The sequence below is a fragment of the Hirundo rustica genome, chromosome 2 (genome assembly GCF_015227805.2).
Source record: "Hirundo rustica isolate bHirRus1 chromosome 2, bHirRus1.pri.v3, whole genome shotgun sequence".
NCBI lineage: Eukaryota > Metazoa > Chordata > Aves > Passeriformes > Hirundinidae > Hirundo > Hirundo rustica.
The window spans coordinates 26,136,752-26,163,824 of NC_053451.1; the positions used below are offsets into that span (position 1 = coordinate 26,136,752).

At 47.7% G+C, this 27,073-nt stretch overlaps 1 protein-coding gene across 1 annotated transcript; it reads left to right on the forward strand.

Annotated features, from left to right (window-relative positions):
- On the forward strand, positions 1–27,073 carry ATP1A1 (ATPase Na+/K+ transporting subunit alpha 1). The gene is made up of 23 exons (XM_040056474.2): positions 1–244; positions 7,748–7,852; positions 9,074–9,133; positions 10,142–10,345; positions 10,701–10,814; positions 11,338–11,472; positions 11,630–11,747; positions 12,224–12,492; positions 13,493–13,691; positions 15,091–15,200; positions 16,576–16,710; positions 17,237–17,429; positions 17,908–18,083; positions 18,625–18,761; positions 20,047–20,197; positions 20,733–20,901; positions 21,478–21,632; positions 21,970–22,093; positions 22,899–23,044; positions 23,171–23,301; positions 23,872–23,973; positions 25,073–25,164; positions 25,607–27,073. The coding sequence occupies exons 1-23, from the start codon at positions 233–235 to the stop codon at positions 25,633–25,635; spliced, it is 3,066 nt and encodes a 1,021-aa protein (XP_039912408.1). The 5' UTR covers positions 1–232; the 3' UTR covers positions 25,636–27,073.

A 27,073-nucleotide genomic window follows, 5' to 3' on the forward strand; every position in this document is an offset into this window, starting at 1 on the left:
CCGCCGGAGCTGTGCGCGGTCGCGGCGTCGGAGAGGAACGACCCGGGCGGGGGCAGAGGGGGGCGAGGCGAAGGAGAGGAGCCGAGGAGGAGGAGGAGGAGAAAGAAGAGGAAAGCGAGCGCCGGCCGGGGTGCTCCTATTGTTCCGCACCTGCGCCGGCCGGGACACGTGGCGCCGCTGAGCCCCGCTCCTCGCCCCCCGCCACTCGACCCGCACGCAGTCGCCCGGCACCATGGGCAAGGGGGTGAGCGGCGGGGCCGGGCCGGGGCGGGAAGTGGGAAATTCGAGGAGCCGGACCGCGGCCGGTGCCCGTTTCCCTTCGACGGGGCTGCGCTTTGTCCGTGCCGGGCCGGGGCGGCCTCGTCGGGGCGGGTGCGAGGGCGGCCGCGGCCGTTGGCGAGCGGCGCCGGTGCCGCCGGCCCCGGCAACGTGCGAGGGCGGCCGCCGCCGCCCGCGGGAAGGAAGAGCCGGGCCGAGGGCGTGGCGGAGCCCGGGGCCAGGAGCCGGCGTCCCAAAGCCCCCGGCTCCTCCTTGAGGCCGTGTCTCCCCGACCGGGGGCCTCCCGGCCGCCCGCAGCCCCCGGGGCTGGTGTTATCTGGTGGCCTTGCGGAGCTGGGGAGGGAGCGCGGCTGCTCCCCGCGCTGCTGAGAGTACTTTAGACTTTTCTTGAGACACGAGGGCCCGGCGTGGGGGGGGGGGGGCGGGAGAAGGGAAGCCGTCAGCGTTGTTAGGGCTGATTTGCCTGTTGGTAGCGGCGAGGGTGTGATGGGAGGTGGTGGCAGGAGGGAGGCGGGCACCCCCGAGGTCTGCTCTTCATTGGGGTGATAAATTCTCGCAGAGGGCTGTGCCGCGGTTTCTGCCCTGGATCAGCCCCTTGTAGAGCTATAGGGAGAAGTCCTTAATTCAGATCGTATCTTTTAACTGAAGAAAAGTTATGTGAAGGCTGCTGGAGGGAAACAGTGGTGGAAGGCTGTTGGGGTATGCTGTGCTCAAGCACCCGCGTGTGGAGCAGAAACACCTCTGGGCTCGCTTTGATTTTGTTGTGTGTCAGAAAACGAGACCAGTCTCTGGGTTTTGTTGCTTGGATGTTTGTTTTTTTCCCGTCGAATGCTTCCCTGTATATCTTGCGTAGTTGGAGGTGTGTGGATTTGTGTTTGCTTTTGGTTTAGACGCATTCCAGTAAAATTCCCAGATTTCTCTGCTTCCTGAGGGGAGGGTGACCGTGCAGGGCCATGGCAGCGGTGGTAGCATGTTCCCTGCCAACAGGTGTTCTGTGCTTCCCAAGCGCTGTTCAAACATTGACTTGACTTTGCATTGTCCTCATCCGTGCGGTACAGCAGCAGCAATGTTGACATAACTGCATGAGTAGTAGGGAGAGCCGCAAGAACACGGCTGAGTGGACAGCTGCTCGGAAAAGGGGCTTGAGGAGTGTGTGGGGTGGGCTTTCAGCGTTTGTTCTTTGTATGGGGATTCTTTTTCTTTTCCTGAGGAAGTCCTTCTGTTGCTTGGCAGCCCAGGCTGTTGTATTTAAGTCCAGTAGGCAGTGGGTGATGTGGATAGTAGAAGTTCATCTAGGAGATAAAACCCTGAGGAGAGCTTTGGCCGTGTGGGCAGTATGCTGAATCTTGTTTTATCATCGGAGCAGTCTTTGCATTGCTGTGTATGTAGGACTGCGGCACAAAGAGCTTTGGGGGCTCGGCCTGCCTTGGTGCGACTAACAGAAGGTACAAATGCTTTCCAGTGCAGAAAAAGCTGTCTTGCTCCACTTCAGATTTCATAGGTTGCATGGATAATAAAGCAATTAGCCTGCAACTGAAGCGCCGCCACAAGGGATAATTCAGCAGGGATAATACGGCTGCCTCATGCTTTCTGGTAGCAAGTCACAAGATTTTCTCGTCCAGCAGTGAGAATGCATGCGGATAATTGGGGAGCCCCTGGAAAACGGGCCTGTGAGAGAGCGAGGCAGTGAAGAAGGCGGAGTGAGGATGCGACGCTGGACAGCGTGTGCCTGCCCTGACTTAGGGTGCCCAAAAAGGAAACTTCTCTCCCATAGGGTGCATGGGATGGGAGAACAAAAAAGAGCCTAAGTTGTGAGAAAACAAGTTTCTTCTCTCCGTGGCTGTGAGGAGAAGCTGAGTGGAGCGTCTGTTTTACTTTAAATGGTAACAGGGCAAGGGGAGGGCCGTCAGCTGCTGCTATGCAGCCCAAAAAGCAGATTATCCAACAGGGGGGATGTGTAGCAGTGGAAGGCACTCTGGATTTCGTTCCAGTTCAGAGCTGAGTGGAGGCTGTTCGTAGACAGCAGCCTGTTCACTCCATCTCCCTCGCTGCACAGGCTTAGCATGGAGTCGGTGGTGTGTACTTTGGGTCACTTCTGGAGGTCAGCTCTGCCTTAAAGGCCATGAGGAGGGGACGTCCTTAACTCAGATCGTATCTTCTAACTCAAGAAAAGTGTGTGTGAATGCTGTTGGAAACAGTAGTGAAGACTTTTTGAAGCTGGATCCTGTGATCAAGCACCCGTGTGTGGAGCAGAAACACCTCTTGGCTAGCTCAGATTTCCTTGAACCCTAGTTAAGGGTTTTTTCCCCCCTGTCAGAAACTAGGAAGGTTTTTTGCATAATGGAACCAGCTGAGGGGAAATCATGCAAATCAAAGCAATCCTTATCTGGTGCAATTAAAAAAAAAAAATCTTAATATATTACCTTCCCCCTCCCCCATCTTCATTCCTTTATTACTATGGCTATTTTATGACAGTTCACTTTTTATTGCTATTGCTAGAGGATAGTCCTTTTGCCAGAGAAAACCCTGGGCCTAGTCAATGGGAAAATGAGGGGACAGGGGTCTCTGGCAAGTGTGGTGAGCCGTACAACCCGCTCTGATCCTGACTTGCTGAAAACTGCAGCTCATCCTTCACCCAGGCCTTTCCAAGGGGTAGCCTTCACCAGCTCGTCTGGGCTGGGGGAAAGCTGTGTCCAGTCCACTCATCTTGATGTGGTTGTCAGCTACTAGAGATGTCTGGAGTTAGGGTGACTATTTACTGCAGGCGGAGAAGTGAGGAAGGTGAGTCTTTGTAGTTTGCGCAGCACCAAAACGCCCAGGATGAGCTGCTCAGCTGTGGAGGATGACATTTGGAAATCCCTCCCTGCTCTTGGGTCTCCATACGGCTCCAGAGCAGTAGAGATGTTTGTCCCGGAGAGGGCTTAAGGTGTGTGGGTGGTCCTTGTTTTATCCTGATGATTAAAAGCCTGATTAGGTTTACATCTCTTCTCATGGGAGAAGAGCTTGTCCTTTCATCATTTGTGGAGCAGCAGTCTGTGCACAATTAGCAATTACTAACTATTCAGTAAAAACTGCCTCGTACTGTCCTAGATGCTGAGAGTCTGATCAGTTGATGCAGCTTTAATTTTTGATTCAGGATTGGAGATTGAACACAGCTCTTGGGAGGGGGTAAGTAGGATCCAAAGAAGCCATTCCATCCTTTGCTAGGATTACATAGGGTCATGGAACAGAGTTTTCAGTCCAGTAGGCGGAGTGAGTTTTATGACTCATCTGGTTAATATATTTACTGTCTCATAAGGCAGCAGGACAGTAACTTTTCTGTTTTCTCTGCACAATTGATTATAATGACATAAGCAGTAAAACAGACCAGGCCTCCAGAGACTGCATAATTTGTTTTGGCTCTTACTTGACATTTCTTGTTGGATTAGGTGATCTTAGAACAGGGTACTTCTGAGCTTGTCTGCTCATTTGTACCCCTCCTGTTTCCTGGTCAATCATGGCTTGTATTGAGAACATCAGCCATGAATGGCTCAATTAGTCCAGAGCGGAAAATCATCAGCTGTATCTGAAAGACAATAGGATTTTCTGGGGGGATGTATAAAACTTCTTACGCTGGTGTGTACAAATGTTGTGCTTAAGCCAGTGGAAAAAAAATAAATCTTGCATGGAAAAAAAAGAAGCTGCATTGTTGTTTTGGGTGGTTTTTTTTTTTTTTTCCTGAGGCAGTTTTGATGAGTCAGTTCTTGGGCTAAGTCAAGGAACAGGGGTGACATTTCTGATGAGACAGACCTTCCTTTGTGTTCAGGCCATGTGATTAAATCGTGATAAGATGTGGATGTGGAGGACCACAGGCCACCTTCTTTTTGTACAGCAGGAAAAGAAGGGGAGAGCAGGGAAATCCTACAGCACCGAGGTGGGATGGAAACCTCTCTCCCTGGCAGCCCAGCCAGCACAAGCCTTTGTTGAACGGACTGGGCTCATCTTGCAGGAAGGGAGGCAATGGCCCTGGAGGCACAGAACAGGGGCAGGACTTGAACTCTGATGTGTATGTCAAGTTCAGATTTGAATGATGGAGCAGGAAGTTCACATTCTGCATGAAATGATCCTGTAACGAGAGCTGAAGCTGATTCTCCTGACTTTCCTACTTACCTTTTCAGTAAGGGTAGGAGGTAGTACTAAAGCAACAGAAGGGAAAGTATTGTGCTTTTTTTTTCTTTTTAAACTGAAGAATTGCTGAGCTCCTCTGTAAGATGGACTCCATCAAGACCCAAATACTTGGGTGCTTAAAGAAACAAGTAACTCTATCCACTCTTTGTTCTGACTGCAGCTGATCCCTGGGTTTTTTGGCTTTGTTTTTTTTTTTTTTAAAGCAAATCATGCTTGAACAAGGGCAATGAGCCTCTTCATGTTTGTCCACTTGTAGATTGTTTCAGCTGCAGCTGAAAAAAATGAAGCACTCCTATGTTCCTGGATTATTCACTGCCCCCAGTGAGCTGAGTAACTTTATTTCTCATGGAAGTTTCAAAGGACCTGGAGGTTTTAGATCACCCGCAAGACTTTGCCAAGCTTTTCTTGGGGAGAAGGGCTGAAGCTGAAGGTGATGGGGAGGTAGTCAGATGAGGCACTAGCTCCTTCACCCTCGTTAGGAACCATTTCTCATCTCAAGCAGTAATCAAGAGGCATGTGTTTTGCGCTGGGCCATGTTTGGACTTGTCTGCCATAGCTCCAGCAGAAGTCAAAGTTGTTTCCTTCAGAGGCTGAAGGAGAGAGATGCTTCATGGTGGCTTTTTGTGAATTGCCTTGAGGCAAATTCCTGTGATGCTGGAATGCAAGGACCTTGCCGGTTTAAGTACTGTGGCTTTCACTTTTTTAAGAAGGGAAATGGGAGTTTAGGTACAGGGGAGAGAATGTCAGGAATGCTGACAGTCTGTAGTTCTGTGTCCTTTTCCTGGATCAGTGGAGGCAAATAGCTTGGCTCTGCTCCATTTATTAAAAACTGTTTCCATTGCACAGCTCCGTAGTGGCGTGCAAAGCTTGCCTTTGCTGAGCAGGGCGAGGGGAGACTTGGGCGCGTGTGAGATGTGTGACTATGGCTGCAGAGGGTTGCACACGGAGCTTTCTCAGCACAGTAAAAACCCTTGTCTAGATGGGACTGACGGGTTCTCTCAGAAAAGTAATGATATTTCTTCTTTTTCGTGCGGTTTCACTTTTGGTTTCGGTTTCTACTTCTCTCAGAATAGATAGTAAAAATTTCCTGTGCTAGCTGCTCATCAGGATGGGTCTTGGATCCAAACAATGATTCCCGTGTCCGGATCACTCTCAGGAGTCCAGTTCATGGTTTGAGGTGTTCATGCAAAGAACAAGCAAGGCAATGCCTTTGAAACCTTTTCTTAATCTTGTTAAAGATTTGACTCTGGTGCCACTAAGTGCTGTTTCATCTTAAAGTTCTTCTCGGGGATCTTATTAGGTGAAAATCTCATCACATAAAACTTGGCAGAGTGCAGGAATGTAATGGGTTCCACACAGAAGGGAACAGAAGGTTGTCTTTTAAGTGATGTTCTTGTGCACTAATTCATGATTTGTTTCTCCTTAGATGCTTGTTTATGCCATTATGACTAGATCCAAATCTTTGCACGATTTCATGTAGAATTAACCAGAATAAAAGTGAACAAAAATCCTACTGAATAAAGAGGCTTTAAGCGAATCATCTGCTCTGTGAAGTGTAAGCAGGACTAAGCACAGACTGAATCTGCAAAAGTGTTCTGCTGCTTTGTATACCATTCTTGCCGCTCGAACTGCCATAAATTGAAAGCAGATTTCTGTTGTGTAAACTGGCCAGCTAGTTCGCCAAACTGAGAACGAAGGTGTTGGAACTTAGCCCCCAGAATCGACCAGCCAGAGGTACCACCTCTTATTTACCTTCAGCTGATAGGCTGCTCCTCCTCACCAGAGGATGTGGAAGGCTGGGAGGGGTTAATGCCTTGAAGGAAACACAGGTTTGCTCTCAGGAATTGGTTTCTTCTGCTCTTCGTCACGTTTTCAGCTTGAGCCGGGGCTCGCACGTCAAGGCTGCCAGAATAGTGTGTAGCTTGCTTTCCTCCTCGATAGGCTTGCACAATGTCTGGCTCTAATCTGTGTATTGGGGGTGATACTGAGCAGGCTTCTCTGTTCACCAGCTCATTCTTATTATTTATTGTAGTGACATAACTTTCATAGAATCATGGAGGTTGGAAAAGACCATTAGAATAATTGAGTCTGACCGCTAACCCAGCATTGCCAAGTCCACCACTAAACCATCTCTGCAAGTGCCACATCTACACATCTTTTAAATACTGCTGGGGATGGTGACTCAACCAGTTTCCTGGGCATCCTGTTCCAGGGCTTGACAACCCTTCCTGTGAAGAAATTTTTCCTAATAGCCAATCTAAACTTCTCCTGGCACAACTGGAAGTAGTTTCCTCTTGGTCTGTCGCTTCTTGGGAGAATAAACCTGCCCCCACCTGGCTACAGCCTCTTTTCAGGGAGTTGCAGAGAGCCATAAGGTCTCCCCTGAGCCTCCTTTTCTCCAGGCTCAACACCCCCAGCTCCCTCAGCTGCTCCTCATCAGACCTGTGCTCCAGACCCTTCACCAGCTCTGTTCCCTTCTCTGAGCACTCTCCAGCACCTCAATGTCCTTCTTGCAGTGAGTGCCCAGAACTGGACACAGCACTCGAGGTGTGACCTCACCAGTGCCGAGCACACAGGGACAATCCCTGCCCTGGTCCTGCTGGCCACACTATTGCTGACACGGGCCAGGTGCCATTGGCCTTCTTGGCCACCTGGGCACATGGAGGCTCATGTGCAGCTGCTGTTGACCAGCACTCCCAAGTCCTTTTCCACTGGACAGCTTTCCAGCCACTCTTCACCCAGCCCATAGCACTGCCTGGGGTTGTTGTGACCCAAGGGCAGGGCTCAGCACTTTGCCTTTTTAAACCTTGTATTGTTGGTCTTGCCCCATCAATCCAGCCTGTCCAGATCCTTCTGCAAAGCTTTCCTGCCCTCCAGCAGATCAACCCTCCTGCCCAGCTTACTGTTACCTGCACACTGACTGAGGGTGCAGTCGATCTGCTTGTCCGGATCACTGATAAAGATGTTAAACAGGACTGGCCTCAGTACTGAGGCCTGGAGAGCCCTGCTGGTGGCCAGGTGCCAGCTGGATGTAACTTTGTTCACCACCACTTTCTTGGTCCAGCCCTCTAGCTGTTTTTTTACCCAGCACACAGTGCACCTGTCCAAGCCACAAGCAGTCTGTTTCTCCAAGAGAATGCTGCTGGAAGCAGTGTCAAAGGCTTTACTTAACTTTAGGTAGACAACTTTAATAAACTGTAATAATTTTGTCTGCCTGGCAGTCTTGTGTGTGTAGTTCGTATCTACTGCTGTGGAATTTGACTGTAAGGTGTTTCTAATAACGCTGTGTCTTCCCTTGCAGGCTGGAAGAGACAAGTATGAGCCCACTGCTACATCAGAGCATGGCGGAAAGAAGAAGGGGAAGAAGGAGAGGGACATGGATGAGCTTAAAAAGGAAGTTGTTATGGTAAGAGTGTAGGGCACAGAAAGAGCAGCTTTAAGAATGTTTGCTATGCCCAGAGCCCTGTGCCTAATCTGACTAAAAGAGAAACGAGCTGGTGTGCTGACAGCCTGGTGTGACTGAAGGCACTGATCTCCCTTCTCCTCCCCTCTGTCCCCAAGCCAGATGTGCTGTAACTGTTTCAGCATCAAGACGAGCACACAATAGGCCCTGGCAGCATCACTTCTCGAAAGGCCCTTGACACAGAACCTAAGTCTGTGCTTGCCTGCATTACCCATAGCACAGTGTAGATGTATTTCCTCAGTCAGGCGAGCGCACTCTGCGTGGCAGCATTACAGCCTTTATTGTGCTGTCATGTGAGTGGGACTGCTGTTTCCATTCCAGCTGAGGAGTTGAGGCTGTACAGCTCCATTTACTGCTGGCCTCTGCTCAGACTGACCTCAGTAGTCTTCCCTCTAATCGTGTTTGAGGCTGTAGGGAGTGTCACCCATCTCCAGCTGTGAAAGCTGGATGGTGCTGTATCTGTCCATGGGCATCATCTGACTTAGATCTCCTGTCCTCAAAGGTGATGCAGATTTTGTTTCTGTTCTGTGAGTTTGAGGCTGGGCTTGAATGTTTTTGACCCCTCTGTTAGGAAGAGGGGATTCTAAAGATTGCTCCAAGATGACATTCTGTGTTCATTAGTGATGTGTACTTGAAACATCTGCTCCTCCAGTACAGCTGTTTAAGTGAAGAACTGCTCTGAACCAACTTGATCCAACTGAAAAATAGCCTGGCTGTGAATAGAAACCTCTTTGGGGAAAGAAACACTTCCCCCAAAGCAGTGCTTTATATAGCAACACTACTTAAAAATGTGTGAAATTGCAGGTTTAATCTTCTTACATTCCTACCTTCCTTCCCAACTCCTTTTCTTTCGATTCCTCTCTCAACCTCCCAAAAAACCCACCCACTGAGGTTTCACAGAATCTGCTGGGGGTGTAAGGACTGCACTGAGAGAAAGTCAGACTTTTCTGAAAAGCTTTCAAGTACCCAAATAGTCACAAGAATGCTAAAGATGAGACTGTGCTGAACTCCAGAATGAGTTTGAGATTTCTCTTCACAGACAGGATGAACTGGAGCCCTGCTCTCTCGCCAACTGTTACAGATAGGAAACCTGGGGTGGGGGGGTGGAATTGCTGAGCTGTTTTCTCAGGTTCTTCTCTCTTCCAACTATTTCTTGTCTTTCAGGATGACCACAAGCTGAGCCTTGATGAACTTCATCGTAAATATGGAACAGACTTGAGTCGGGTAGGTAGACGTCGTATTCCTTCCCTCTTTGCCCTGACCTGAAAAGAAACAGCCGCAGCTCAGAGCACTTCACAAAGGGAGATCTGGGTGGTCTGATTTTGGTATGGATTTGTTTTTTCTTTTTGTGTTTAATCTCCCCTCCTCCAGTTAAGTTTCTCAGGCTTTGGGAGAACTGTTGAATTCACAAGTACTTCTCTTTATCCTCCCACTGTCGCTGTACAACTTGACTGCAGTACTTCAGTGACTTTGCTTCTGACAAAGTCACCGTTACCTGCCTCTGAGTTGTTCAAGGTCAAGTTGATTCTTGGTGTTCTTTTTTCCCAGAGGAGCATGTAATGAAGACAAATGTTTATGTTGCAGATGTAGTCTAGAGAGTTAGCACATGCCCAGAGACTTAATGATGTCTAGTAGCAGTTAAAATTTTGCCCTTCTGCAGTAAGAGGTATTCAAATGTCCTAGGCTACCTTAGAGTCCAGTGCAGAAGCGCTGCAGTGATTTTACACTTTTGCTGTTGTTTGCTTTGCTTAATGCATTTCTTGCTTGATTGCAAATAGCATCAAGTCTGCTCTTTACAACAGTACAGAGGTTTGCATTTTTGTGTCCAAGATGTTGGCTTCTGAAAACTGAACTTCCTGAAAGGTTGTTCTAACAGGTCATCACTTTTATGGCCTCCAGCTTTCACTTGTTCCATAATTTGATAAGGGTGGATGGCTCTGTACTGTTCCTCAGAGCTCAGAGTTGGTGGCTGTAGCCTTCTTGTCCTGCCCTTCTTTAGTGTTTGTAGGCCCATGGCCTGCAGGCTCCTCCAGTAGCACTCAGCATCCTGTAGCTCCTGTTTTGGCATTCATCTGTCACATCCTGCCCTTGTGTTGTGGAACCCTGGCAGGTTTGGGCACCTCCATTGCCTGTTAGCAGCTCCTTGTTGCTGTGGTAGAGCTTGAACAAATTCAGACCTACCATCTGCAGCTGATCTTGCCACAGTGCCCAGAAAAGGAACATCTCTTGTAGGGTTTGACTTCTGCACGTGCAGCTGAGATCCTGGCTCGTGACGGCCCGAATGCCCTCACGCCCCCACCCACCACTCCGGAATGGGTGAAGTTCTGTCGGCAGCTCTTCGGAGGATTCTCGCTCCTGCTGTGGATCGGTGCTATTCTGTGTTTTCTGGCTTACGGCATCCAGGGCTTGATGGAGGGGGAGCCCAACAACGACAACGTAAGTGAAAATGTCTGGTTTACCTCAAAGGCACGCCAAGCAGCCTGTTGGGCTCAAGGCAGATTAACTTCCTTTAAGCATTCAGGCCAGAAGCTTTTCCCATGAGCACGGGAATTTCAGTGTGTGAGCGTAACACGTTTTGGAGTGCTTCCACATAATGAAAGGAACAGGCAGCTTCCTTTGTGTGGTGTTAACAACGCTAACTTGTGGACAGCTTTTGTGTTCAAAATGTACGGAGACTGCAAGTACCTTCATGCTTGTGATGGGGCACTTAAATGCCAGGCAATTTATTTTGGACAAACTGGAAGCCTTTTGGGCAGATTGTCCTCTGACTCACTTTCTCTGCTCTTTGTAGCTGTACCTGGGTATTGTGTTAGCAGCTGTGGTTATCATTACTGGCTGTTTCTCTTATTACCAAGAAGCAAAGAGTTCCAAGATCATGGAGTCCTTCAAGAACTTGGTCCCTCAGGTATGGAATAAATCATTTCCTTGAGGTCTGGCAAGCCATAGCTTGTTCAAAGGTATTAATGGTTTTAAACATCATCTCCAATTGCAAGGGCCTGGCTGTTAATGTGGGTTACTCGCTCTTAATTTTGAGGGATCTGTGAGACGGCTCCGAGTAACTACGCTAATAGGCCAAGGTAGTTCCTGAAAACCTGTGGGTTCCACCAGCTTTTTAACAATCATAGGACACTTTCTCCATAGTCTGGGCAGTTCAGTGACTGGTTTGATAAGCACTAAAATTTAGATTACTTCATGGACAATCTGGATCATACCTAACTGTCACACTGTCACCTTAGTAACAAGGAGCTTTAATATCAAGAAAAAAATAGTTGTTTTTCTTAAATAACATATATATCAGATATAAGCATCTCAGTACAAGTAGAAACCTTGTAGAAGCATGGCATAACTATTTTAAGTTTCTCAGATGTTTTGAGATCCTTGTCTTAAGAGTTGCTTTTGACACAGATTGTTTCTTCACTGTCTTTCAGCAAGCACTTGTAGTCAGAAATGGTGAGAAGATGAGCATAAATGCTGAAGGTGTTGTAGTTGGAGATCTAGTGGAGGTAAAAGGAGGAGACAGAATTCCAGCTGACCTTCGGATCATATCTGCACATGGTTGCAAGGTACAGTAGTGACAGGCTGTTGGGAAACTTCATTCTGAAGGAGGATGAATTACTCTTCTACGCTGTTAATGGGGGCTGGAGTGGAGGAGAAGGATGGGGAAGTACCTAGTAAGGCATCTGCCTGCTCGTGTATGACACAGTACTCTCTTTCATGTAGGTGGATAACTCCTCACTTACTGGTGAATCAGAGCCTCAAACCAGATCTCCAGACTTCTCCCATGAGAACCCACTAGAGACCAGGAACATTGCCTTCTTTTCCACCAACTGTGTGGAAGGTATGTGTATCTCCTACTTCCCTGAAGTATGAGCAGTGATACTGAGCTGTATAGATAAGCAGTGTGAATACACCACGAGCCTACTTCTAGGCAAGAGCAGGGTGGAAGTTCCCATCAAAGTCCTCGCCCATTCCAGCTGCAGTACTGTTGAATGGGCAAAGGCTCCACAGCACTACTGGGGTTTTTTTTGTTCTTGCTGCTTTTAGAGAAGCAGCTATGTGATGAGTCTTCTAGCCTGCCTGTTCTATTACAAGTAAAAAGTGTTGAAGTGCAGTTAACATGATGTGAGCCATGAGGCAGAGCTGCATGAAGTACTACAGCTGCTGCAGAAAGCAGGAGCCTCTGGGCTTCTGTTGCAGCTCTCAATATGGGGGTGGGCAGTCTTTGTGCTGAAGTCCACCCAGAACATCTCTTGCACACCTGCAGGATATTAAGCTGTGGCTGCTTTTGTTTTCTGAAACCTGTCCCTCCTCCAGGCACTGCCCGTGGCATTGTCATTAGCACTGGGGATCGCACTGTGATGGGCCGTATTGCCAGCTTGGCTTCTGGCCTGGAAGGGGGGAAAACTCCAATTGCCATGGAGATCGAGCACTTTATCCACCTCATCACTGGAGTGGCTGTATTCCTGGGTGTCTCCTTCTTCATCCTTTCCCTCATCCTGGAGTACACGTGGCTGGAGGCTGTGATCTTCCTCATCGGGATCATTGTGGCCAATGTCCCTGAAGGGCTGCTTGCAACGGTTACGGTGAGTGAAGTTGGAAAAAAGATGGAGTTTGCTGCATATGTGGTCCTTAAAGGAAGTGGAGGGCTTTATCTCTCTGTGAGTTCGGAGAGGTGAACACTAAAGCAATGGAAGGTGAATGTGTAGGGTTGGGCTTTATAAGTTCAGTGTATTTTAACTAATTGCCTGAATCAACATCAAGTTCTGCAGCAACTTACTCATAAAGATGGGTCCCTATGTTAGAGCTTTACAGAGATTGGCTATCATACAGCTGAAGTGAGTCCTGCCTTTTTCTGTGGCAAGAGGGGGTTTTCCTGTACAGCCATCAGGGTTTCTACACCCACATGCACACCAGCCCTTCCAACCCTTCAGGGCTGGCAGAGCATCCCGCTGGCTTCACTCCAGCCCCAGCTTTTGGTCCGGGAACTCAGATGTTTTTGTAAGTTTGGTTTCCTGGAGGGGTGGTGGGAGTATCTAGGTGTTCTCAGGTGTATGGAGAGTGGCGGTGGATAGGAGAAAATGCTTCAATGCTGCCTTAGGAAACAGTAGCAACTGAGCCAAGTTCAGGAATAAAAAGTTGGGAACTGGAACCAGGTAAGAGCCTCTAGCAAGAAAGCAAGCTGGAGCTGCTCACTTTCTACCCCAGCAACTTGCAAGCCCTATCACCAGAGCTAATTTTGGCCATCTCATATGTGGCTTGACTTCATCTATTTTGAGAGCCCCTATGATTAGGAGGTGGCAACTTTGAAATGTTAGCCTGAGGCATGTTATTTCCTTCCTAATGCGCTGAGAAGCAGGAGGCTGAAGCCTTTTCTGGAGGTTTTGTAATGAGGAAAATGTTATTTAAACCTAGCACCTGGGCTGACCTGTTGCTGTGTATTTTGCACTGGCAGGGTTAGTAAGGAGATAGGGAATCACTGCAGGGCGTGGAAGCTGGTCGTCATTCGATGTGCACGTTGAGTTGGACGGCAGCGTTATCGCTGCGCAAGTGCACCTAACCTGACATCTTCCTTCTTGTCCCCAGGTATGTCTGACACTAACAGCCAAGCGTATGGCTCGTAAGAACTGCTTGGTGAAGAACCTGGAGGCCGTGGAGACCCTGGGTTCCACCTCCACCATCTGTTCTGACAAAACAGGCACCCTGACACAGAATCGCATGACAGTTGCCCACATGTGGTTTGACAATCAGATTCATGAGGCTGATACTACAGAGAACCAGAGTGGTAAGACTTGCCTCTATGTGCTTGAGGCATCTCATTAAAAAATTGCTTTTTCTGGGCTTTCCTGGACACTGGTGCTTCTAAGAACCTGTGTTTTTAGCTCTCCAGTCCAAGTGATGTTCACGATGCAAGGACTTCTGATGTGCAGTCTAGAATGAGCATAAAAAGAAATTGAAATGACACATAGAAAGCTTTGCACTGCACCATGATTCTGTTTAATCCTTAAACTCTGCATTTGCCTGCCTTTTGTGCAGAATTACTCTATTGGAATTTGAGCCTCTCAAATGTTCAGCCCCGTTTGTTTGTCCTGTAAATAGAAATATTTGCAAAGTAGCTGATTATCTTTGCTAAAATGTATCTTGATGAAATTGCTCAATCTTAAGTCTGTTGAAAGTATGGACAGCAGAAGTGTTGGCCCCAGTAATAATTACCTGAGGCTGGATGTAGATGTAAAGTTCCCATGTGAAACTAGATGGTTGCCTTTGGACAGGGGGTTTTCCCAGAAACATCCAGGTTGTGTTTGCATAGTGCCAGCCATGAGCGTAAGACTTTAGCAGGAAGTTTCTCGTAGTTGATAAGAATCTGAAATGTGTGCTGTGCAACTGAGAGAAATGCTTATCTTTCCAGAACTGTTCAATACAACCAAACTCAGGAGTTTCCTAGCTGCCGTCTACCTTGTGAAATGCTGTGCTTGCAACACGTTATTAACATTTTTCCAGTGGTGCTGCTGCACCCTGCCCTGAACCAGTCCAAAACATTGGGCTTGTTTGCACTGCTTAAAAAAGCCACTTTATTTAACACTACTGCAAAGTAATGAGCTATAAATAGATTTTTTTTGGAAGCCCTAGGCCTGGCAATGGTTGGCTTGACGGCAGTGGAAATAAACCTAGAGGATTTCACTTCATGGAAAGTATGTTAAGTTTTCAGCTATCTGCCTCTTCAATTCATGTCCTTTAAAGCCAGCTTAAGAGCCAGAATGAGAGTGTCTTTATTTAAGCATTGTTCCTTTGGGAGCTGTTTCATCCAGTTCCTGGGTTGATGGATAAAGTGAGACAACCTGGAGGTAGAACCCAGCATCCTTTACTCAAGCCCTCTCAATGAATATTATCTGTCCAAAATTCCTTGGCTTTGTCAGTGTGTCTTCCTGTAGCTGCTGGATATGGCCATTACTGGAATCCTGAAAGCAGAGCTTTCTTTTGCACTGCTGCTGTTCCACCCTCTGGTCTTAAAATAATCAGCTGCTCGTCAAGTATCTGGGAAGGGAAGAGGAATGAAAGATGTAGTGATGTTCTGAGCATTTCCTGTTTCTGAGATAAAGGTTTCTAGCTCTTAAACCTGTGGGATTTTGAGTTTGTGACTTTTTTGAGGGGTGTTTTTTTTGACTTTCTTCCTCTGCCGTCAGGTGCTTCCTTTGACAAGAGCTCAGCCACTTGGACTGCTTTGTCCAGAATTGCAGGTCTCTGTAACCGTGCTGTGTTTCAGGCTGGCCAGGAAAATGTACCGATTCTCAAGGTGAGTTCCCAAAAAAAAACCCCAAAAAGGTGTTGGTCTTGTTCCTCAGCACCATCCCCTCATAATGGTAGTGAGATTATATCCTGTGGGTCACATGGAGCTGCAAAGTAGAGCTGGCTGCCACTCCTCATCTTCTCTACAGTCTAGCACTCTTAGTGTAAATGTGCTGCGGGCAGGGGAGATGGGATTGAAGAGACACTTTTCCCACAGCAGAATCCCTGCCATCCTCTGCCATTTACACTCAGTCTGGGAGGCCAGATATTTCAGACAGGGCTAGGAAAGGCCAGAAAGCTTTCCTAGGCTTTTCCCAGTATCTGGCTGTTTCAGGAATTGCTATCTCTGGCATTTGTACACTTCAGAGCTACAAACACCTGGTGCCGGGGGAAGTAGACATCAGAGCTGGGGGAGCAGTGGTTGTGGGAGACTGGCTAGAGACAGTCTGCTCCCACTGGCAGGTCTCCTTAAGCTTCCAGTGCTGGTGCAAGTGCTGGCACAGCACCAGTTCACATTCCTCCTTCTGAACTGTGACCCAGCCAGGGCTGAAATTAACTGTACAGTGCTTATAATCTGTCAAGTATAAGTCATGTTGCTTAGTAAACTTATTCCCAAGGGTGTTCTGATGCAATGGTAGTAGAGATGATGGAACAAACTATTTTTCCCCAGCACTCCTCTGACTGTATCTTAAGTCTACAGAATGGGAGTTCTTCCTGTTTAAGGAAGGCTTGGGAGAGGGGAGTTTTGAGAAGTCTTTAGATACCAAAAAGTAGTACAGAAATGAAAAAAAAAAAAATCTCACAAAGAGACCAGGAGAGCAAGAAATACTTGGTTTCAATTGCAACAAGGGAAACTCCATCAGGACACTGAGCACATACAGATCTCCTGGGCTGAGAATCCCCATCTCTACCAGTGCCAACCTTTATGGAGAAGGGAGACATGGGCAGATCAAATTTCTCCCAGAGGCTTGATAAACTGGTGTTATATTGGAACTGGAGAGCACATGAAAGAGTTTCTGTGTGCATGTCATCACTCTTCATCTCATATTAGCTGTTCTTCATGGCAAGCAGCTTAGAGCAGTTCTCAAAGCTTACCCTCCAGCCTCACTTGGTCTGGCTGTACCTGGCTGTGACTTTCTCTGACCCTTTAAAAGGGCTTCTTGACTTTGTCACAAGAAGGCTGCTGCTCCCTCAAGATGGGAGGCCTGGCTTTCTGAAATGCAGTGTTTGTTGGTACTAGATAACAGAACTATTTATTCTTTGCTTTCATATAATGTTATGTAGAAGCTGGGACTGGGGTGTGATGAATTCACTCTTAAAATCTGTTTTAAGTATCCAATTTTCTGTGGTTGTATGCTTTGATAGTTGTCTTTTTTCCTCAGCGAGCAGTGGCAGGAGACGCCTCTGAGTCTGCACTTCTGAAATGCATTGAGTTGTGCTGTGGTTCTGTCAAGGAGATGAGAGAAAGGTATCCCAAAGTGGTGGAAATACCATTTAACTCTACCAACAAGTACCAGGTAAGCAGGTGTCCTCTCGAAAGGAGAGCTGCTGTGTGAAGTACTTGTGTAAATTTGCACACAGTGTGCTTCAAAACTTGTTCTGGCACCCAAATCTTGTCTAGCCGTTACTTGCTTGAGGACTGCTCTATAAATCTAAGTTAAGAGCCCACTGTGCAGGAGCTGCACTGACACTAAGGTGTTAGCTGCTGACAAAGGATCAGACATGCTCTCAGCCTGTGTAGCAGCAGTGCACAGAGCGTGGAGTAGCTCAGATCTGGGAAGAGGAGTGAACTGCTGGGAAGTGGCCTTAACAGGTGGCATTTGGATGCAGAAGACGTCATTGCAACACCTGCAGTTACATGCTAATGCCAAAGAATGCAGAGATTCCTTAGTTTGTAAACCTCTTTGAAGTGTGGGTAAATGAAAACTCGAGCAGAATATCACAAATGGCCCTGAGCTGCCATAGTTGCAAAACACTGATGTTGATTACTCGTGTCCTTCACAGTACGTGTTTATAGAACAGATTCATTTCTTCCACCCTTAGCTGTCTATCCACAAGAACGCAAATCCATCAGAATCCCGTTACTTGCTGGTGATGAAGGGAGCTCCGGAGAGGATCTTGGATCGCTGCAGCACCATTCTTATTCACGGCAAAGAGCAGCCACTGGATGAGGAAATGAAGGATGCTTTTCAGAATGCCTACCTTGAGCTGGGAGGCCTCGGGGAGAGAGTGTTAGGTGAGGAAAAGGAGCCACGTTACATTGGAGAAGATTTGTCCTTCATGTTCCCGTGCAGTCCTCGCAGATTAAGTGGAGGGTCACTGTGTTCCTGCAGTGTAACCACAGTATTAAGGTCACTTCAGCAATTCGTGTAGGGACAGTCCTGCCTTCAATCTAAAAGGCAGCCTGCAGGCCTGGTCTCTCCCGGCAGCGAAGTCGCGTAGATCAAAATGCAGCAAAGCGTTTGGGACCTTCGGTGGGATCACGTGGGATTGGGTTTATTCCGCTGCACAAGAACCAGGCTGTGTCTGGGCACCTAGCAACAGCTGGTAGCTCTCAGAATAGGAGCGTGACTCCTGTCTCAGCGGCCCTGGCTAAGCCTCTGACTAAGCTGCGCTGTTATTCTTGTGTAGCTGCTTGCAGAAGCAGTAAGTGTTGGCTCTCTCTGCCTCCTGATGTGTAGGAACAGAGTCAGTGTGGGTCTGATGTGTTACAGGATTCTGCCACTTGGCTCTGCCTGATGATCAGTTCCCTGATGGCTTCCAGTTTGATACGGATGACCTGAACTTCCCCGTAGACAAACTCTGCTTTGTAGGACTGATGTCCATGATTGACCCACCTCGTGCTGCTGTGCCAGATGCTGTTGGCAAATGCAGAAGCGCTGGGATCAAGGTAATTTATCCCTGGGTTGAAAATCTCCTCGCTTCGTACCTGTGGAAATAAAAGGGCTTCCTTGGCCTCCTGTGTTACTGTAATTTGAGTGGATGAAGTAATTGATCAGGATTTAACTACTAGCGGCTTAATTTCTAAGTTAAATACAAATGATTGTGTGTTCATGAACTGAAAAATAAGTGAAACTCCAGACTGCTAGGGCACAGGCAGGTGCTGAGAGCACGGTGTCCCAAAGCACATGATTTGGCTCAGGGTGAGTTCTGCATGTGCCACAGTACTGACTAAAATGATAGGGAAGTGCAGGCTGGAAACAGCTGGCTCCATTAGCTCAACATGAGCAATTTTTGTCTTCCATCCACCTCAAATCCCTCGCATACTGGTTGGTAGCAGGTTACTGCTTGTACCTCAGGCTTGCTCTGTTCTAGGGCTCACGAGGAGAACAAAAGACATGTAGCCTTTTCAGTGTAAGGGACCATGCCTTTTTAGCAGTGTTGCTCTTTGGTCCAGGCAAGGCTGTCATGGCAGTCTGTTTGCATTTCAGGTCATCATGGTTACTGGAGACCATCCCATCACAGCCAAAGCCATTGCCAAGGGTGTCGGCATCATCTCCGAGGGCAATGAAACCGTAGAAGATATTGCTGCTCGACTCAACATTCCTGTCAGCCAGGTCAACCCCAGGTAATGTCTGCTGGGATAGGCCAGAGCTGTTCAAAGAATTCAGCATTTGCCTCTCTCCTTGCCTTGGATAAATCCTCATCATCTCCCCCCTGGATACGAAAAGCTTGGCATTTGCTTAGCTCAGCATATCGTGGCTCTTCAATGTGTATCAAGAATTATGTGAAGAATGCACAGGACTGTCTTAAATGTGCATGTCTTGTGTGTGGGAAGTACTTAGGAGTAAGACTGTAGGAGAGCAGAATGAGCAGGACTTCTGCCAGCTACAGGAGTTGACACTAGTGCATCGCTCCAAGCAGAATAAATGTAAGAAGGGAATTCCTTCCTCTTAAGGGTTAATGCTTGCCTTCATAGCCTAGCTGGGAGGCATCCTCAGAAAATGTGCTTTGGCATAAGCAGGCTGTTTGCAGAATGGCTGGGCTGTCTGCATTGCTTAGCTTGACCCAGCCTGTGTTTGGGCTGGAGGACAGCCATGTAGCTTATGAACTGTGAATAGAGACACCCTGTGAAATGAAATTGCTCGGGGGATTTTTTTGGTTAGGATTTTTTTTTTTTTTTCTTTTTAGGATTTGAGAGTAACTTCAAAACCCAGCGATTCAGGCTGGGGTTGGCTGGGCTGTATGACTGGGCAGGTCAGCAGCTGGCTCTGAGGGTGGGGAAGGAATTTCCCTGTCTAAACTGGGTGATGTCAAGAGCTGTGTGGATAGTCCCCTAGACCTATAAGGGATGGTATGCTGGGCTGGAGAGATGGTATTTTGCTGCAGCATGTAGGGTACCAAACCAGTCTAAATATAACACTGCATGCTTTTGTGGCCCAAGGGTGTAAATTAGTTGGAGCTGGCATGGTGTGAACACCCTGTGAGGAGCCATGTGTCATCAGTCCCATGGTCATCAGTCTATTGCAAAAAGGATTGCCTGCGGAAGACAGAAGCATCTCTTGAAACCTTGGAAGCTAACTACCTGAGCCAGGGGTTCCTTTTTTTTTTTCAGAGAGGCCAACAACTAGTCTTTGCCTTGATGCACTTTAGAAAGCTATGGAGATGATTAATCTGCTCATGAGGTTTTTTGTCTGTTGCGTGATTCTGTTCAGTTGTCTTTTTCTTGGTGTTCCCCATCTCCCTTTCAACCTTTGAGCATCAGACCTCTGTGCAGAGGCTGCCTGGATTAGTATTTAGTCATAGCAGATGTTGGTCTTTCCCAGGAGCACTGAAGAGCCCTATTTTTATGGGGCAAGTACAGCTAACAAGAAATTTATTGTGAAGTAAAGCATACTTTCTCTCGCTTGCAGGGATGCCAAAGCTTGTGTGGTTCATGGCTCAGATTTGAAGGACATGACCAGCGAGCAACTGGATGACATCCTGCTTCACCATACAGAAATTGTCTTTGCCAGGACATCTCCTCAGCAGAAGCTTATCATTGTGGAAGGCTGTCAGCGGCAGGTAAAGAGAGGGAGAATAAGGATGTCAGATTAGAGAAATGCCCAGACAAATGTATATAAACTACCAGGCAGCTCTGCTGTTGAAGTGGTAGGGCTGAGTCTCCTCAGTGCCCTCATCTAAAGGGCCAGATTAAATCTGTCAGCAGCCTTCAGCTGCTGCTGTCAGGCTGCTCTACTATACATAAATCCAAGGGTCTGACAGGAAAACATCTTCAGTTTGTACTGAGGCTTTCTTCTGATCCTAGGATGTTCATTAGTAAACCTTATTCCTACATGCTCTGGATATGCTTGGGAGGGGAGGATCCAACATGTTCATGTATTATCCAGTGTCTCCTTTGGAGAGAGCAGCATGGTTCTCTGGATGAGCCTGACCAGAACAGGGAAAGGGTGAGGGGAGGGCAAAGGAGGAAGTGAGGTTTCTTTACAACAAAGTGAAATAGTTTTCTGTGCTTCATCTGAAAAGTAGGAGAAAGCTTTTCTGCCCAAAACATCTTACATGATGACTTCAGTCTTGCTGTTCCTCTCTTTGTGACTAGGGTGCCATTGTAGCAGTGACGGGTGATGGTGTGAATGATTCCCCAGCCCTGAAGAAGGCTGACATTGGTGTTGCTATGGGTATTGCTGGCTCAGATGTCTCCAAGCAGGCAGCTGACATGATTCTTCTGGATGACAACTTTGCCTCCATTGTCACTGGGGTTGAAGAAGGTGAGTCTATAACTTGTGTGCAGTGGTTGTAAAGTACCATGCTTCAGCATCCCCTCTGAAATAGAGGCATCTGGGAGGCTCTTCTTTGAGCTTGCCTCCATGACGAGAGTTTCCAAGAGTTCCAGCACTTTTCCTCTTACCTTCAAAGTTTTGTTCCTTCCTTTGTTCCCATGGGTGTTCAGCATGACCCTTTGGGATGGGTAAGAGGAGGAAGCAGCTGAGTAACAAAAGCTGCTTTGTGCTGTTGCCTAACACGTGACCTTACAGTCATCTTTGCCAGCTGAGTGTGACATTTTCCTCCCTGATGGAGAAGTAGCTCTCAAACAGGAGCACAACAGAGGGTCCCTCCAGGGGCTCTTGATGATGTGCAGAAACCGTGGTTTAGTATCCTGGTGCTGTATGCAGTGAGCCCTGATTGCTGTGACCAGAAGTGTCACTCTCACAGGTGTTGCTGTGCATGGAGCAGTCTCACCCGTACATACAACAGAGCCCCTTCACAGTGAGGCTGCCTGTAAGCTGCTTGGCTGCCTTCTGCTGACAAGTGAGAGTTACCCTGTCCTCTCTTCCTTGCCCCAGGCCGTCTGATCTTCGATAACCTGAAGAAGTCTATTGCCTACACCCTGACCAGTAACATTCCTGAAATCACGCCGTTCCTGATCTTCATCATTGCAAACATACCCCTTCCTCTGGGAACAGTCACCATCCTCTGCATTGACTTGGGCACTGACATGGTAATGTGGCTTTTTTGTCTCAAAGAAAAAATGTGGATGTTCTTAGGTACCCTAAAGAAAGGACAGGGGGAAGGAAAATGCTTAAATACATTTCTCTAGTGTTCTGATTTAAAGTAAACCACCATCTGATACTCCGTTTATTCACGTTCATCTCATGGCTCTGGAGTCTGAGGATCTTTCAGCTCCCTGTAAGGATGGGGAGGGGGTAAGATCCTTTTGGAATATCACAGCTAGGGCTTTTGGGGAGTGCTGTTTCTACCACTGAATACAGGGGACAGGGAAGGCTCTGTACAGGGGAGAATTGAAACTCTTCTAACAGCAGTCCTGCCACCCTCAGGTCCCTGCTATCTCCCTGGCATATGAGCAGGCAGAGAGTGACATCATGAAGAGGCAGCCCAGAAATCCCAAAACAGACAAGCTGGTGAACGAGCGGCTGATCAGCATGGCCTATGGGCAGATTGGTAAGCTGCTCTGTTTTCTCTGGCACCAGTTTGAACGTGGTGGTAGCAGGGCTGCTACCCTTATCTTGAGTCAGTGACTTGAGTCAGTAACCCTACCTGCTTATTTTGGTAGGGTTGAGGTTTGGGGTGTGTAAACCAGAACCTCAAGGCTGTAAAGAACCTGCCACGATCCTTTCCCCGTGGCTTATAGCGGTGGCTTGTGCAGCTTGATCCATTGAATCGCTTTCACAGTAATTTTGTTTAATTGCACAGCGCTGTAAAGGAGCTGGCTGACAACCAGCTCTCCTCTGGTTCGGACTTGTTCAGCAAGAACATAGATCCCATTGTTGGTTTAATTAGAAGTAAAGGATTCTCTCCAGCGTATCCCTAAATGCACAGCATTAGGAGCCTTGATTAAAGGCAGCTACGGAGACGTGCCCAGTTCACAGGATGGGAGCTCGTGCTTAATTGCAGCAGACCTTGGGAATCTTCTTGACTGTATTTTGCAAGGGTTGGGGGGGGTGGGCAAGGCATAATGAGAATACAAAGGGAGTTTTATCTTGTGTCCTTGAGTCCAGTGCCATCACAGCACAGGGCAGAACTGAAGTAACCCTGTACAAAGTTGGGGGCAGAAGCTGTTAAGCAAAAGGGTTGCAGCTGCATTTGATGTTAGTGTGAACTATTTCTACAGCTGCTGCTTGGGACACTGAGCCTTCCAAGGAGCAATTTTAAAGGTGGTTAGGGTTTCCTGCGAACTGTTGTTCTCTGTTATAATTGCTCTGCACAGAAGCTTTATCACTTTTGCCATCCTTTCTTACCTGATCAGGTATGATCCAGGCCCTTGGAGGCTTCTTCACCTATTTTGTAATCATGGCGGAGAACGGGTTCTGGCCTTCCGGCTTGCTGGGGATCAGGGTTCAGTGGGATGACCGATGGATTAACGATGTGGAAGACAGCTATGGGCAGCAATGGGTAAGTTTTGAGGCCCAGCTTAGAGGCTGCCAGCCAAAACATTGACGCCTGCTGAGCTTGGTGCGAGCACCAGAGAGCAAAGGCAGCAGGTCTGAACGAATGCCCTCTGCTTTGTCTGCTTCCTAGACGTACGAGCAGAGGAAAATCGTGGAGTTCACCTGCCATACAGCCTTCTTTGTCAGCATCGTGGTCGTGCAGTGGGCAGACTTGATCATTTGTAAGACCCGAAGAAACTCTGTCTTCCAGCAGGGGATGAAGTAAGTCAGGTGTCCGTGGAGGATGTAGATGTGGACTCGGTGTTCTCCAGCACACAGCGTCCTAGTCCTTTGTCCCAGCAGGTGTTTTGGCAAAAGTCTTGACCAGACTGCCTTGGTAGTGGGTAAAAGAAGGCTGGGTGCTCTCTTCCTTGTACTTGCTTGTAGACTTGCAGTTGTCAGGCTGAGACACAGAAGTGGTGGCTTCTGTTGGCATTGTCTGTGGGAGCTAGCCCACCTCAAAGGAGACTGACACTCCAGCACACAGCCTTGATCTCTTGACCCTGTACATCAAGAGATATCATGGCATGAACCCCAGCCACCTCCTGAATTTGTGATGAAAGCAATTGCTGGTTGATTTGATCATTAACTGTCTCTGGAGAGACTTAAAATGCCATCCTGGCAGCTCTGCTGTCACCTTGGGTGGATGGCCTGGTAGCCCCCACCTGATGAACTTGTGGGCTGGACTAGAATGTCTGTTTGCATTCCCTCCCATGTGTGGCAGCTAGGTGTTTTTTAGGATGTCATCTCTGAAAGTACTTTGTTCCTGACTTTTTTTCCTGTCTCTTCTAGGAACAAGATCTTAATATTTGGTCTCTTTGAGGAGACTGCTCTGGCTGCCTTCCTGTCCTACTGCCCTGGGATGGATGTTGCTCTAAGGATGTATCCTCTGAAGTAAGTTGCATCATGCTTTTTGTGTAAAAGATTGTACCACAGAACAAGAGTGCTTGGGTGGGGAGATGGACAAAAGTAGTTGTGAACTAGTGGAGCATCAAACCTAGTGTTAAGAGTTCAGGCTAGGGATTGTCTGTGATCTGTTGCTGTCCTGTGGCACACCAGGGTTTTTCTTCAGTGCTTATGAGGAGCCTCCTGTTCAGTGCCTCCCTACAAATCAGCGGTACAACTTCAGCACCAGTGTGCTCTAGTGCATCTGCCGCTCACACTTATTTGCATGGAGTGTTTTTATGGGTAGGGTACTACACCTCTAAAGAAAGCCCGTTGTATTGCTGTAAAGCATAGGCCAGATGAGTCTTGGGTGCTAAAGAACTGCTGATGACGTCTTGTGCCTTTTTCCTGCATTTCTTGGGAAAAGAACAAGTAATAAAGTCTTTTAAAAGCTGCTATGTAGATGCAGATGACCAGTTGATGCACAGTAACTTTCCTAATGGTTGGGAAGGTGCCAACATCTTAACTGTTGCTCAACAGCATTGCAACACTTCATGGCAGGCTTTAGTCTTAAGCCAGAGGACTATTCAAAGTTTAAGTGTCATGAAATCTTCATGGAAAAAAGAGAAATCCTGGTACGTCGTCTTGCATTCCATTCAAAGCGTTGCCTGGAGTTGGGTGCTGAAGTGTGAGCATTTCCTTACAAGAGAGCTGGCCTCTGCCCAGTGCCTGCAGGCAGCTGGATGTTAGTAAATCACGAGGGAAACAATACAGTTCCAGCGAGCAAGGCTCTGGGCACAAAGGTTGTGTACTTAGAGGAAATATTGCTTGATTGGTAGGTGGGGAGGAGCTGCTAGAGAGATGAGCAAAGGTGCTATGACACACCTTGTGTTGGAATTAACGATCCAAAAGTTTATTAATCTATTGTAGCAGAAAACCTGGTAGTAGTTCTTGGCTTGGAGGATTCTTTGCTGAACCCCAGCCAATCAGAACTGGCAAGCTGGGTCACGCCAGCCTTCTTGCATTTGAGTGTGCCATCCAGTCTGAGATGTGCCAGGCAAAGAGCGTCTCCACAGCCTGTGTTCTCACTGTCTCCTCTCCCAAACAGGCCAACCTGGTGGTTCTGTGCTTTCCCATACTCCCTCCTCATATTCGTGTATGATGAAGTCAGAAAGCTCATTATCAGACGCAACCCTGGCGGTAAGAACATGCTGCTCACCTCTGCGTTTTCTTCCCCACCTCTTCGTGCTGCTGAGTTCTCCAGAAGCCCCAGCAAAGCTTGGGGACCCCTAAGCACTATTTGGGGCTTTTGTATTTTTGTTTCCCCCTTCTTCGACATTAATTGGGCAGTTAGTTCAAATTAAGGACTTCTTGCTATCCCTACATTCTCTCCCATTATTTAAAAATACAGATACACTGAAGTAGATGAAAAAGACTGATTAATGCTTGGATAGTTCTAGAAAGCTGGAAGAGGTCCTGAAAGCTGGCGAACATCAATTTGGCACGATGTTCCCATTGTGACAAGTCACTTATTAGCTCAGGTGCTAAGTGCAACTTTTCAAGAACCTAAAAGGAACTCTCAGGAACCTCATGTTTGGTTTGCCTTGAGACTAATTCTGCTTTGTCCCTTCTTTTCCTTTAGGCTGGGTGGAAAGAGAGACCTACTACTAAAGAGTACCTGTAAAACATTCCACGCACAGCCCATGCCACCTCTCCACCATCTCCCCCGTGTGCATACTTCATCTTTGTGAGAGCAGAACTGTGCCTGAGCAGAAGTGAGCTGAAACTTAAAGGAAACATGAAGAAACATGGACTGGAGGAAAAAGCAAGAAGGGGGAGGTTGGGGTGGGGGGAGTGTCCGACCATCAGTCCAGGGGGATGAGAGTTTGAGTAGTTTTATGTGCCTTTATGTTTTTGTAAAAGGAAACCGAAGATTTTATATGTGGATTTTTACAAATAAAGATGGATTATAAGAGGATGCCCCCACATGGTCTTAGGTGGATGTTTTTCTCAAGGCAAAAAACTGGTTCAGGGCAGTGTCCCCACCCTGGCTTAGGGTGTGGTGGTGAGTGCAAGGGTTAGTGTCTGGCTTCCTGTTTTTGTGATAGGGAAGCAGAGCTGCTTGACCCACAGACAACAGCGTGCGTAGAAGCCCCGGTGCGCCGTACTCTAGCTCCAGTGCTTAATGGAACAAACTGTTTGCCAGCACTTGCATCTCACAGCCTAAAGCTCAGGAGCCTTCCTGGCCTCTGAGTGTGCATCTTGGCTTCTTTGAGCAAACGGAGCGTTGAGTGAAGAGCTGGCCTGCCTTAAGGGGCTCTTTGCTGGGTTCTGAGTGAGAGCAGGCTTCCACTCACTGGCACTTGGAATCCAGGCAGCCTGGTTCTCAAAATTGACACTGATTTTCCTGCTTGCTTAGCCAAGCAAGGGATAGTGTTTCCTGGTGTCCTCTGTGCATGGCACTTGCCCCATCCTGATACTGGCTCCTGTGGAATGAGGGCAAGGGCTGATCGTGGATTTCGCATCCTCCATTTTTGAGGAAGGTGTTGCTGTTGTCTGGGGTCTGAGCTGTCTCTGTGAGCTGAAGTGAGTCATGCTGCTTCCCTCTGAGTATCTAACCTTTTTCTGTATGCTTTGACTTACTGTTAATGCCTGTATGGCTCACTTCTGTGAGAACTCTGTGAGAGAGCTGGCCTTTTGCATGTGGGCAGTCACCATGAAGTTAACTATTCATTGCTCCTAGTGCTGTTACGCTAAAGCAAGCTGGAGATGCTTCAAGCCCTGTTCCTGAACTACTGGTCTGTGCCCCTCTTGGATATGTGTCTACCTCTGCAAAGGATCACTAAACCACAGCACGTAAATGCTCTGCAATTAAAACTCCACGTTGTCATCCCTTCTTCCTCATAACTTTTTGGTTTTTTAAGGTGGTGTTTTAAAGCTGGGTCGCTTACCTCATGTACTGAACAATATAAACTCGGAGAGCACTAGGGAGGGGAAAAAAATGAGAAGTTGAGGGTGATGGCAACTGTTTCAATTTGTCTTGGACTCTACTGTGGAACCCCCAGTTGGAGACGATTAAAAATAATAATAAAGTCTTCCAATTGTTGGA

Coding starts and splice junctions, on each gene's coding strand:
- ATP1A1 (XM_040056474.2), top strand. Junction 12,493..13,492: donor GGCTGCTTGCAACGGTTACG/GTGAGTGAAGTT, acceptor TCTTGTCCCCAG/GTATGTCTGACACTAACAGC. Junction 17,430..17,907: donor CCTCGGGGAGAGAGTGTTAG/GTGAGGAAAAGG, acceptor GATGTGTTACAG/GATTCTGCCACTTGGCTCTG.